This window comes from Impatiens glandulifera, chromosome 6 (assembly GCF_907164915.1).
Source record: "Impatiens glandulifera chromosome 6, dImpGla2.1, whole genome shotgun sequence".
NCBI classification, from domain to species: Eukaryota; Viridiplantae; Streptophyta; class Magnoliopsida; order Ericales; family Balsaminaceae; genus Impatiens; species Impatiens glandulifera.
In genome coordinates, this window is record NC_061867.1 from 4,510,578 (window position 1) to 4,524,591 (window position 14,014).

The following is a 14,014-nucleotide window of genomic DNA, read 5'->3' on the forward strand; positions in this document are numbered from 1 at the left end:
ATTTGCTACTAAGAAAGGTAAGTGCACAGAATTATAAATAAAATTATAAATGAAACTACCCTTCAAATATAAAAGTCTTATTTGAAATAAACAAAAAGGATGATAAATGAAGCTGATACAAATTATTTTAATTCTTTAGTAAGAAAAAAGGGGTAACTTACACTATCTACCATCAATAAATTACAATAGATTGAACTTGGTTATCTAATAAACTCTCCACCTTCAAAAAACATTGACATTTTCCAAACATGTTTTGTAATCATTACTAAAGATACAGTTTAATTAAACTCGAAAGTTGTCATTTTTAGATGAAACATATATATACAAACATCAGCATTTCAATAGGATCATAAAAAGATAACAGCCCATTTACATCAATCATAAATAAATCAGATCCAACATAATAATAACATCCCAAAGAAAGAAAGTTGAATGGAAATCAATCATAAATGAAGAGTCCCAATTCGAACAATCAACAGAAACTTCCCCCACTTTCTACCAGCCAGCCTGAATATTCCTGATGCAAAAATGATTATATAACATATGTTATAGTAGTGTGAATATGGAATTATAACATAAGTTTGATGGATAATGGAAAATGGAAACCAGATGGTGAATGAAACAAGGTATACCAGAGAAAGTTAGAATTATCTTTTAGTACATAAATATTTGGTTTACCAGAGTCTGCAATGGAAAACGTACCAAATTTGGATATATGCGTTGAAGTTATTATATATCACCTCAGTTCACTTAGCTGCATGTCAACAAATTACAAGTCATTAAGTAATAATTAATTATAAAAGATGATGCAATTAATTAATGGATGAGTACCTTCAAATTGACTCTTCTTCTGCTATTCATTTATGAGATCAACATCAAAGTTCTCACGACCAAGTCTGGTTCGAAGGGAACGTAGGAGTGCCATAAAATCGTCCGCTTCTTCTGAAGACACCAACTTAGGACAACCCCGGATATGCAATATCTGTAGTGAATTATTAATATCGAGGTTTCCAAATTCCTCAACTGATATCATCAACTCCGGACAATCACTAATAGACAAATCCGTGAGAGAGTTCATGAGTCTTGTTCCTTCTGTTTGTCCTTGAAGATGATGATGATCTTGTTGGTTTTCGCAGCCACTTATCTGTAATGTCTCTTCCATTATCGTTCCCTCATCAAACAAACGCCTTAAATTGTTGCAGTTCTGAATGTACAGAAATTGAAGAGATTGGAAAGTTGAGCGTAGGATTTGACTCGATGATGATGGTATCTCGTGATCAAACATTAATGCCTTAGAAGCTCGAAATAAAACACTTCTTTCATTCAATCCCACAAGATAGAGATGAGTGAGAGCTTTAAGGTTTGAGATGCTATATAAAAATTCATCAGAACATTCACCCCAAACACTTACATCTTTGAGTGCTTTGAGATGCGGTGGCAAGGCCCCTAGCTTTGGGCAATACTTCATCTTCAGCGTGCATAGATTAGGGAATGCTCCTGGACTAGGAATAGTAGAAGACACCAATTCCCTCAAATTCATCATCTTAGTAATGGAAAGTTCCTCTAACAAAGGGAATAATACAGAAAGATATGACATTCCCATCCATTTAGGGGGATTCACACCTTTGTAACCACTCATTTTCAATATCTTCAGCATCACAGTTGAAACCTCTAGAGCTTCACCTATTTTATCATGTCGAGTACTCTTGCTCTCATTATCATCATCACATGTCCATTCCAGATCCAGTTTATTGATACTCGACTTTTTAGCCATACTTATCCCTCTTGCAATAGATGCATCGCTAACTCTTTCAAGATTCTTAATTTTCAAAGATCCGCCGATATCCAATTCTTCTACTTCATCTAGTTGACATTCTCTTTCCTTCTTGCCTACCACAAACAAGCTTAACGTCTTGAGATGTTTCAATTGTCCAATTCCTCCAGGCATATATTTTAATCTATCACAATGCTCCAAATAAAGATGTCTCAAGTTAATAAGGTTCCTCATATTTCCAGGCAAACTTTCAAGCTTAAAACAATTACTGAGGTTCAAAGTTTGTAAGTTCAAAAGATCACAAACACTATCAGGCAATGTTGTCATCTCATTATAAGAAATGTCTAGATATCTAAGATGTTTTAGACATCCCACATGACTCAAATCTTCATATTGCACATGGCGCCTTACTTCAAGGACACGTAAAGACGAGAATTCCTTCAAGACACTCAAAATATCCTTTGTGACATTTCCATCATCATATAAGACATCGAGCATTATTGTTTGCAACCTTCCAATTTTCTTAAGAAAAGAAACTGATGTTTTGGCTAACCTACGAACCTTTACTCTTACATGACGAATTTCTAGTCCTGAACCATCACTTGAGCTATTAGCATCCATCCTATAACATTCATCTTTCATAACAGAATGGGCAAGATCGTGTATAAGATCGTGCATCGTACATGTTGTATAAACTGTATCATTCCAATCTTTGTTCTCTTTTTCATCTTGGAAAAAGGATCTCCAACACAACTCCTTCCAAATTGTATTCCCAACATCTTCAACTTTTTGATTTTTAACTGTAGGAATTAAACCATGGGCCATCCACAATTGGATTAATCCATCCTTTTTAAGTTTAGTATCCTTAGGAAATATAGAACAAAACACAAAGCATCTTCTCAAATGGTAAGGGAGGTCATAATAACTCAACCTTAGAATAGACAAGATTGAATTATCATTTTGTGAAATCTCCCATATCTCATTATCTCTTACCCTGCACCATTCCTTTTCATCACCCTTGAACCACAATTGACTTCCCAATATCTTGGCGACTAAGGGAACACCCTTACATTTTTTAGCTATTTCTTTTCCAATATTAATGAAGTTGGGAGGTTTTGGTTTTCCATGCACAAATGCACGTTCTTCGAATAATAACCAACAATCATCTTCAGCGAGCGGCGATAATTCAAAATGTGGAATAGTTTCCATTGTTTCTGCTACTTTTCTTTTGCGTGTTGTGGTAAGGACGAACGCATCATTTGATCCACAATCCAATATAGATCTCAACTTATTCCATTCCTCTCTATCTTCATTCCAAACATCATCCAATACAATCAAATATTTTTTCCCTCTCAATTCATCTTGAATCATTTTCTGCAATATCTCCATGGAAGTTTCATTATTTGCTCCTATGATGGATTTTATCACCAACTTAATATCAAATTCATCAGAAACACAAACCCATATTTTGGGATCAAAATGGTTAGAAACCTCGTCGTCATTGAAAACCATTTGGGCAAGTGTTGTTTTACCTAGACCCCCAATTCCAACAATGGGCAGAACGGATAGTTCTGTAGCAGCACTAACACTAGATGTATTATTGACTAGAATATCAATAATCTCTTTCTTCTCCTTATCTCTTCCGTATACTTTACTACTAGGAAGAGACATGGTTTCACGCCAACTATTAGTAAACTTGTCTATTTTTGAGTCATGAATAAATTCACTCAAATGTAACTTTAGGCGTTTCGAAGAAATTTGGTCTAGCTTCTCTTGAACATCCTTAATTTTGTGACCAATTTTGAGACGCATCTTAGTATTGCTAAAAGGATGGGTGATAAAGTTGGTTACCTTGATCCGGGTTGAAGAGGAGGCATTACGCCTTTTGACTTGAAGACGAAGATCTTCAAAGCTGCACTCATCCATGATGTCCCGAACTTCATACAATACATCTTTGAGTTTTTGCAACCAATCTTCCGTTTGTTCGTCCTTCTCCTGCATGATCTTTCTCTCAGCATCTTTGAGTACGGCATTAATTGCAGATAGCGTGCTCGATAGATTTTGAACCTCATTCTTAAAATTCCAAAACAACGACAATTCATCCTTAATCAGAGGTGTTAAATTTGAAATCAAACCACTGATTAGAGATGCAACATCAACCATGTTGGTTTCTCTCTCAATAAATCAGATGAATAAACTTCCAAGTTAAGTTGTTTCTTTGATGAGAAAATGATAATGCATTTCCATTCAATATAAAATTAGTGGTTGTCTCCATGTACTATAGTAGAGGTTGACCTCAAAAATTTCAAATCAAGTCATTTAAAATCAATTTATTAAGAATGCTTGTTTTCCATTGCTTGGTCTACACAACATTTGATTGGTTTGAAGTTTTAATTTAAGGAAACTAAAAGTCCACTTTCTTTTTTCTTTATTAAAAAAGAAAACAAATGGATTTGTTTTAATAATGTGAGAGTGACCCATGGCCTAATTTCTTTGTTGAATAAGAAATAATAATATATAAAATCATGAATAAGAAATGAAGAAAAATAAGCAATAACAAATGTGAAATAATAAAGAATATTATTTATTTATAAAATAAAATAATTATAATATTCTACTTAATTAGAAGAGTTAATTAAAGACATAGTTACAATCTTTTCTCTCATCTCCTTAATTAGAAAAAAAAGTTAACTAAAGACAGAGTTATGATTTTTGCCTCTACTCACCTTAAATATTCACATCATTTTAATTGATAAATATGTTAAAACATTCACTTTTGAAAAATGATTACTTCTTTTTGAAAAAATCGTGAGTTACAAGAGAGATCACTATTTTTCTAACTAAGAATTCTTAATTGCTCGATCTATTCGTCCTAGCTTTCAAAGGTATCTAACCATTGCTCGTATGGACCAACTAGAGGAGTTTTCGTCCTTTTTTTGATATGACGAAATCTGACCCGATTAACACAACATTTGTTTTTTGTGAACAATACTTTGATTCTATCAATTATGTTTGAAAGTCCTACTATTTGATGTTTAGATTTGATCTGAAATTTTATTTCTCATACCTAATACTCTTATAAATATAATTAGAAAATATTTTTATAATTGAAAAAGATGTCTAAGTGGGATGGCTTACCTAATTAATAGAATATATGAATCAAACCGAAAGAGAAATCTAAAAAAAAAAAAGAACCTTAGCATGAATCATTGAAAGATATAAATTAATATTGGTTTATAATTTTATTTAATACCAAACCTCAACAACTTATTATTTAAAATCTGAAATGAGGAAAATAAAATCACCTAGTTTAGTGACATGTGCAAGCAAAGACTTTAAAGGTGTTGTGAGAAACATTAAGATGAATGAAGATAGATAAGAAGTCACAATTTATTATTCATTTAAATGAAAAAGTCTAGGTAAAAAATAAAACAATTGACTACTTTAAATAATTACTAAATTTATATTCCAATTCTGTTCGAGATATTAAATGATCTTCACATATAGGAAATGTTTAAATTTAAGTTAAAAAATATTTGGTCAAATACTAATTTTCCTTCTATTTTTTTTTTTTTGTCATTTTAGGAATTTAGGAGGCACCTCTCTGTTGAACCTTTCAAATTTAATTAGGTATACTATGTCCATCAATAAGACATCTATTTTTTCAAAAACATTAGCTTTCATATATAGTACATTTATGTTTAGCTCAATTTGTCTTGTCTCAAATAACTTATTTTCACAAAAACAAAATATATTTCATTTTTTATTAATTGTTTCATTTTTGACTTTATAGTATTTAACAAAATAAAAAACTTATAGTTTACATAACAATAAAATTAATACAACCAACTTGTAAGTTGTAACAACCAAATAACTACAAATGTTACAATATATAGTTAACATTTTTAATTATTTTACAACATTTTATGAGCGACTTACACAGCTATGTTACTAATATATAGCGGATTTTGTGCATCAAATTGCAATGGATTTTAGGGACTAAATTTACAACTTGTATGAATAGTCATTTAGCAACTGGTTTTATTGATTGCAAATAGAACTACTAGGGTGTGTTTGATAACCCTGGAATTGGCATTGGAATTGGAATTAGAGGGTCCAATTCCAATTCTTATGTTTGTTAGACACTTTAATATTAAGAATTGGAATTGGAATTAGAATTCCAATGGAATTCAATATAGTGAAATTTGATAGTTCTCAATTTCTATCTTTTTAGGTCGGAATTGTAATTCCAAATTAACACGTTTTTCATGTTTTTGACATGTTTAACACGTTTTTCACATATTAAATACATTTTACACGTTTTTAACACATTTTTTACACGTTTAACATATTTTTATATTTTGGCACGTTTAACACGTTTTTGGCACGTTTAACACGTTTTTGACACATTTAACACATTTTTATGTCCTTAACACGTCTAACACGTTTTTGACACGTTTAACATGATTTTCACGTTTCTAACACGTTTAACTAGTTTTTGGCACGTTTAACACGTTTTTGACACGTTTAACACGTTTTGACACATTTAACACGTTTTTCACGTCCTTGACATGTTTAACAAGTTTTTGACACATTTAACACGTTTTTCACGTTTTTCACGCCTTTGACACGTTTAACACGTTTTTGACACGTTTAACATGATTTTCACGTTTTTAACATGTTTAACACGTTTTTGACATATTTAACACGTTTTTTATATTTTGGCACATTTTGCACGTTTTGGCACGTTTAACAAGTTTTTCACATATTTAACACGTTTTTGACGCGTTTTCACGTTTTTGACACATTTAACACGTTTTTTTTACGTTTTTGACATGTTTAACGCGTTTTCACATTTTTGACACATTTAACACGTTTACCACATTTTTAACACGTTTTACACGTTTTTCACATTTTGGCACGTTTAACAAGTTTTTCACATATTTAACACGTTTTTGACGCGTTTAACACGTTTTCACGTTTTTGACACATTTAACACATTTTTTTTACGTTTTTGACATGTTTAACGCGTTTTCACGTTTTTGACACATTTAACACGTTTTCTTTACGTTTTTGACACGTTTACCACATTTTTGACACGTTATACACGTTTTTCACATTTTGGCACGTTTCACAAGTTTTTCACATATTTAACACGTTTTTGACGCGTTTTTCACGTTTTTGACACATTTAACATGTTTTTTTTACGTTTTTGACATGTTTAACGCATTTCCACGTTTTTGACACATTTAACACGTTTTTTTTACGTTTTTGATACGTTTATCACATTTTTGACACGTTTTACACATTTTTCACGTTTTGGCACGTTTAACTAGTTTTTCACATATTTAACACGTATTTGACACGTTTAACACATTTTCACGTTTTTGACACATTTAACACATTTTTTTTTACGTTTTTGACATGTTTACCACATTTTTGACATGTTTAACACGTTTTGGCACGTTTAACAAAATTTTCACATATTTAACACGTTTTTGACACGTTTAATACGTTTTCACGTTTTTGACACATTTAACACATTTTTTTTACATTTTTGACACGTTTAACATGTTTTCACGTTTTTAACACATTTAACACTTTTTTTACGTTTTTGACACGTTTACCACATTTTTGACACGTTTAACACGTTTTTGAAAAAAATTGCCTACTATTTTTTATCAATGAATGAGCTTCTTCTAATTTATTTTATTTGGGGATTTTTATCAAATGAATGGGCTTTTTTTAATGGGCTTTTTTATTTTGATTTTTTTTCATGGTCTCAAAATTTAGCATCTATAAAAAAAAATTGATACATTCTATTGAGAAAAACAAATATTAATTATCTCAATATTTAAATAAAATATTTTTTTTTAAAAAAACCTAGAATAATTTGAAAAAAATTGCCTACAATTTTTTATCAATAAATGAACTTCTTCTAATTTATTTTATTTTGGAATTTTTATCAAAACGGATGGATTTTTTTTTTTTATGGACGTTTATATTTTGGTTTTTTTTCATGGTTTCAAAATTTAGCCACTATAAAAAAAATAAAAACTGATACATTTTAATGAGAAAAAAAAATATTAATTACCTCCATATTTAAATAAAAATGTTTTTGTAAAAAAAAAACCTAGAATAATTTGAAAAAAGTTGCCTACTATTTTTTATCAATGAATAGCTTCTTCTAATTTATTTTATTTTGAGATTTTTATCAAATGGATGGGCTTTTTTTGATGGGCTTTTTTATTTTGGTTTTTTTCATGGTCTCAAAATTTAGCCTCTATAAATTTTTTTGATACATTCTAATGAGAAAAACAAATATTAATTATCTCACTATTTAAATAAATTATTTTTTGTAAAAAAAAAAATTTGCATAATTTGAAAAAATTGCCTACTATTTTTTTTTTATCAATGAATGGACTTCTTTTAATTTATTTTATTTTGGAATTTTTATCAAACGGATGGACTTTTTTTTTTCTTTTCTTTTTTGATGGGCGTTTTTTTTTTTCATTGTCTCAAAATTTAGACACTATAAAAAAAAATAAAAATTAATACATTCTAATGAGAAAAACAAATATTAATTACCTCCATATTTAAATAAAATATGTTTCGTAAAAAAAAACTAGAATAATTTGAAAAAAATTGCCTATTATTTTTTATTGAATGGGCTTCTTCTAATTTATTTTATTTTGGGAATTTTATCAAATCGGATGGGCTTTTTTTATGGCTTTTTTTTTGTTTTTTTTTTCATAGTCTCAAAATTTAGCCTGTATAAAAATTTTTTTTTGATACATTCAAAAATATTAATTACCTCAATATTTAAATAAAAGATTTTTTTGTAAAAAAAAACTAGAATAATTTGAAAAAAATTGCCTACTGTTTGATATTTTTTATCAATGAATGAGCTTCTTCTAATTTATTTTATTTTGGGATTTTTATCAAACGAATGGACTTTTTTATTATGGTATTTTTTTTCATGGTCTCAAAATTTAGCTACTATAAGAAAACCGGAAATAACTTTTGATGTAGCAATAAAAGTAAATCGGCTAAATAACTTAATCTCAAAATCGGTATGATTTGTATAGCTCCCATCCAAACATTAAAGATGGGTTGAAGTGCCTCCAAAAATTAATTATTACCTATTAAGTATATATATCTTTTTAATTACATCTATATTGGTTCGAGTGGTTTGAGTAAATGTGCGCAAATTGGTAAACCAATTAATATTACTCATATTTAACTCAAATTAAATTTATTTAATCTATATTATTTATTAATATGGGTTGGGTTGGGTTGGGTAACCCAAATTATTTTTTTATCTTTTTATTTAACATGTATTTTACTTATTTAACACATTTTTATCCGTTTAACACATTTTGACATTTTTAACATGTTTAACATATTTTTCACGTTTTTGACACGTTTAATATGTTTTCACATATTTAACTCGTTTTTGACACGTTTAACACGTTTTTGACACGTTTAACACGTTTTGGGCATGATTTTCACGTTTTTGTCATGTTTAACACGTTTTTGGCACGTTTAACACGTTTTGATACGTTTAACATGTTTTTTTTTCACGTTTTCACGTTTTCACGTTTTCCACGTTTTTCACATGTTTAACACGTTTTTAACACGTTTCTAACACATTTAACACGTTTTTGGCACGTTTAATACGTTTTGATATGTTTAACAAGTTTTGATACGTTAAACACGTTTTTGACATGTTTAACACGTTTTCAGATTTTTTTACGTTTTTGACACATTTTGACACGTTTTTTTTATATTTAACACGTTTTTCACATTTTGACACGTTTAATACGTTTTCACACATTTAACGTGCCAAAACGTGAAAAACGTGCCAAAAATGTGAAAAATATGTTAAACATGCTAAAACTGTGTTTAACGTGTTAAAACTTGTCAAAACGTGTTAACGTGCAAAAAACATGTCAAAAATATGTTAAATGTACAAAAACATGTTAAAAATGTCAAAAATATATTAAATGTGCAAAAACGTGTTAAACGTGTTAGAATGTAAAAAACATGTTAAACGTGTCAAAAACGTGAAAAACATGCAAAAAAACGTGTTAAATATACCAAAACGTGTTAACCGTGTTTAACATGTCAAAAATGTGTTAAACGTGCCAAAAATGTGAAAAATATATTAAACGTGTAAAAAACATATTAAACGTGTTAAACATATAAAAAACGTGTTACAATGTTAATAACGTGTTAAATGTGCTAAAAACGTAAAAAAATATTTAAATTAATAACATTGTATTGTTTGTGTTTTATCTTTTATGTTTTATGTGTAATGTATATTTAATTAATAACATTTCAATTTTCTATTATATTCACATTGAAACCTCACCTGATGGTCAAGTGAAAATAGTTGACTTAATATTACAAATTTTTTTTATTAAAATAAAAATAAAAAATAGATACAATAAAGAGATAGAGGAGCTTTTAAAAATTACTATTTTTTTTAATTAGGGACAGATTCTTATATAAAAGTTGTGAATAAATTTGTACATAAAACATTTTTTTATTGATTTAAATTAAATTTATATTTTAATATTATTAAAATTTAAAAATAATAAATGCAAAAAAACTGAAATAAATGGCAAAATAATTGCTGAAACAAACTAAAAGAAAAGCTGAAAAAAATATTCTAAAATCATTAGCTGGAAAAAGGTTAAAAAATCATGTAGATAAAAAACACTGCAAGTAAATACCTTTAGTGGCGCTTATTATAATTTGACCGGCCCTTATATGCGTCGATAATCATCCGTCGATCAAAAACACAAAATTATTGCCTCTATATGATCTAAATTATGGACCACCATCTTATTCGACTAAGAGATTAAGAGCATGTTTGATGTAGTGTTTTATTCAAATAATATATATTTTACTTACAAAATATTATTATTCTTTTAAAGAAAATAGATTAAGTTATGTGAATGATTAAAGTATTTTTTTTTGTATAATATTTAATTTTTATAAAAATAATATAAGGTATTTAGAAATTCGAATAATTTTTCCGACAAACAAGGCCATAGATTATATATATATATATATATATATATATATATAGTAATCTTATATTAATCTATTTTCGTATAATCATAAATTAATTTAATATATAAATAGTTTCATGTTTTTTCATATGTACGAACACTTTAATCTAATTAGATTAACTTCATGACTAAATTAAATGACCACAAATAATTAATTTCTATACTTTAAAAATTAATAGTATTATATATATTTACATATAGTTTGATAAATAAATTAACATTAAGTAGTTGACTAAAAATAATATTATTATAACTTCAGATCTGTAAAGATGGTATGGTAATTACAAATTATAACGATGAGGAAAATTATAGTTTAGAATATATAGAAGAATTGGAAACATATTATTCTTATTTAAAATTATTTTTCATAAGACAATTTTTTTTTATTGATAGGCCAACAGAAAATTCAAATTAACTTATAAATCATATTATCATTCAAATAAAAGACATCAAAATATAACAAACTAGTTATTTTATTGAGATTAAAAAATAAGAATACAATTAAAGTTAGTTTATATTTTAAAAAAATAATTAAAAATATACAAACATTCAACAATCAATTCCAAGAGAAGGCATCAAATAATCATGCTCCCTATTGCATTTGCATGCCTGCATTCTACGTTATCATCACCATCGTCAACTGTCCATATAAAACTCCATTTCTTTTGATAGTTGTACTTAGAGTTGGGCATCGTGCATAAACGTTCGTATTCAATTCGGGTAAGTCGTGTTAAACTCTTAATCGTGTCGTGTTGTGTCGTGTCTCAATCTTATTTGTGCCGTATCGTGTCCTGACTCACTCAAAATATTATGATTCACAGACTCTTTCATGTCGTGTTATTCGTGTCGTGCTAACTCGTATTTAAATTCGTGTTTCGTGTTATTCCGACTAGATTTTGTCATCGAGTCAACACAATGTGTCTTGACACACTTATTTAATTAATTATTTATTTATATATATTAAATTATATTGTTAGTAAAAATGATAAAATATGATTATTAATTTATTAATTTATTTTAATTTAGAAAATTTAAATTAATTTAATAAGTTAAATGTATTAAATTGATTTAAAAAGTTATTTAATATATAAAATATGTAAATATAAATTTTAACATATAGTTTCATTTATATAATAATTTGAATGTCAATTATTTAAAATATGTTTTAAAATATAAAATAATTATTCCAACAAAATTATTTAAATTTATTGTTATAAAGTTATTAATTTATTTAAAATATATATATATTAAGTTAGTTAAATATGATAAATGTGAAATTGTATAATTTTTAAATATTATATAAGAATTTATACCTAATTATTTAATTAGGTATATGATATTTATTAATATAAATAATTAAAAGTAGTGAAGATTTTTTATGATAAAATAAAGTTTATTTTTTAAAATGTTTTAATAACTTTTAAAATTTGAGAGTGATTTAAGATTTTTTTTAAAATATTTAGTGATATACAAATATAAATAAATTATTATTGAATGGATATTTTTTAGGAAAAAATTTATTATAATTATATATTATTAATTTTTTATTTAATATAATTAAAAGTAGTTTGAAATTTTTTAGGTTAAAAAAATTTCTACAACTATTCGTTATTTCATTTTTTTTTAATTAATATTAATTTTATAAATTATATTTTTATTTAATTAATAATATTATTTTAATCTTTTTATTTTATAATTTTTTTTGTTAGGTGATATTTTTTTATTAACAAATTTTGTAGTGATTTAAGATTTTTAAAATAATTTAATGATAAACAATTAAATATGTGATCAATTACTAGAAGACTTAGAAAGAGAAGTGATAATGTGATAATGTTAATGTAAATGTGGGTAGTTTGAGTAAGAAAATGGAAAAGAAAATGAGAAAGGTGGGTAGCAATTAATCCAATTATAAATATATATTATTAAAATTATTATCATATATTTATTATTTAATGTATTAACAATAATTGAAATTATAAATAATTAAATAATTAATAAGTAATTAATAAAATTAATATCGAAAAGAATTATTAATACACTCACATTTCTATTCATATAATTTATTTATTTTATTTTTATTTTATTTTATTTTAATTAATATTATTTAAGTTAATATTTTTTTATTGTATTTTAGTATTTTTAATTTTAATTATTATATTTATAAAATTAAATAATTTATTAATTGAATAAAAATGTAATAGGTTTAGAGAATGTTAATTGGAGTAGCTTAAGTTATGTGACTAATTGTGTTTATGTCGTTTCGTGTGTGTACATGTGCTCGTGTCGTGCTTATATTTGTGTCGTGTCTATACTCGTGATGTGTCCGTGTCGACTCGTAACCGTGTTACGATCGTATAAACTCATAACCGTGTCGTGTTCGTGTTATCTCGTGCTTGTATCGTGTCAACCCAAGACACGAGTGAGATAATATCGTATCGTGTCGTTCCGTATAAATATCGTGTTGGATCGTGTCGGTTCGTATTTATCCAATCCATTGCCCAACTCTAGTTGTACTCGTGATTTAAACAACTAACTACAACTTTATTCATAATGGTTGGGATATTGGTCCACAACCTGATTATGAAAAGAATCATCTCTTTACGACACTTCCATAATATTCTTTTAAGAACATTTTGGTTTAGAATCTCTGTTAGATAAATTAAGACCGGTTCAAATAAACCTAACTTAAATAAACTTCCCATGCAGGAACAAGGAACCGGACCGGATGAACAAAAGAAAACCAACTGAAGAAACCGAACCGGTCAAGCTACCAAACCGATCAAGTGTATTCGGAACGTGACCGCACAAAGGAAGGATCGGCCAAAGCTCAAAACCGGAATCATCAAACAGCCGATCATCCACAAGACAAGAATAACCGGAAGAAGTCCGGCTACTTCACTATCAAAAGACATTCGGCCAAGTCAAGTGGCCAACCTAGGCCAAGTCAAGTGGCCGACCTGTACAAGAAGACACTTTGGGTATCTGTTGAGAATGATACCAAAGGAACAGACTGAATACTTCCATATTCATGCAAGTCTGAGGAAAGACTGTAGGCTGCAGAAAACAGTACTACCGGATCCTTCTACTTCGGGATAAGCCAGAAAGGAAATCTTCAAAGTACAGACAACTGTCCAAACAGACAGTGCCTACATTGAGTAAA

General features: G+C 27.7%; 1 protein-coding gene across 1 annotated transcript; it reads right to left on the reverse strand.

Moving 5' to 3' along the window:
* Positions 1-853: 853 nt before the first annotated feature.
* LOC124942955 (putative disease resistance protein RGA4) lies at positions 854-3,937 on the reverse strand. The gene has a single exon (XM_047483522.1). It carries the CDS (start codon positions 3,935-3,937, stop codon positions 854-856), a length of 3,084 nt encoding a protein of 1,027 aa, XP_047339478.1.
* Positions 3,938-14,014: the final 10,077 nt, after the last annotated feature.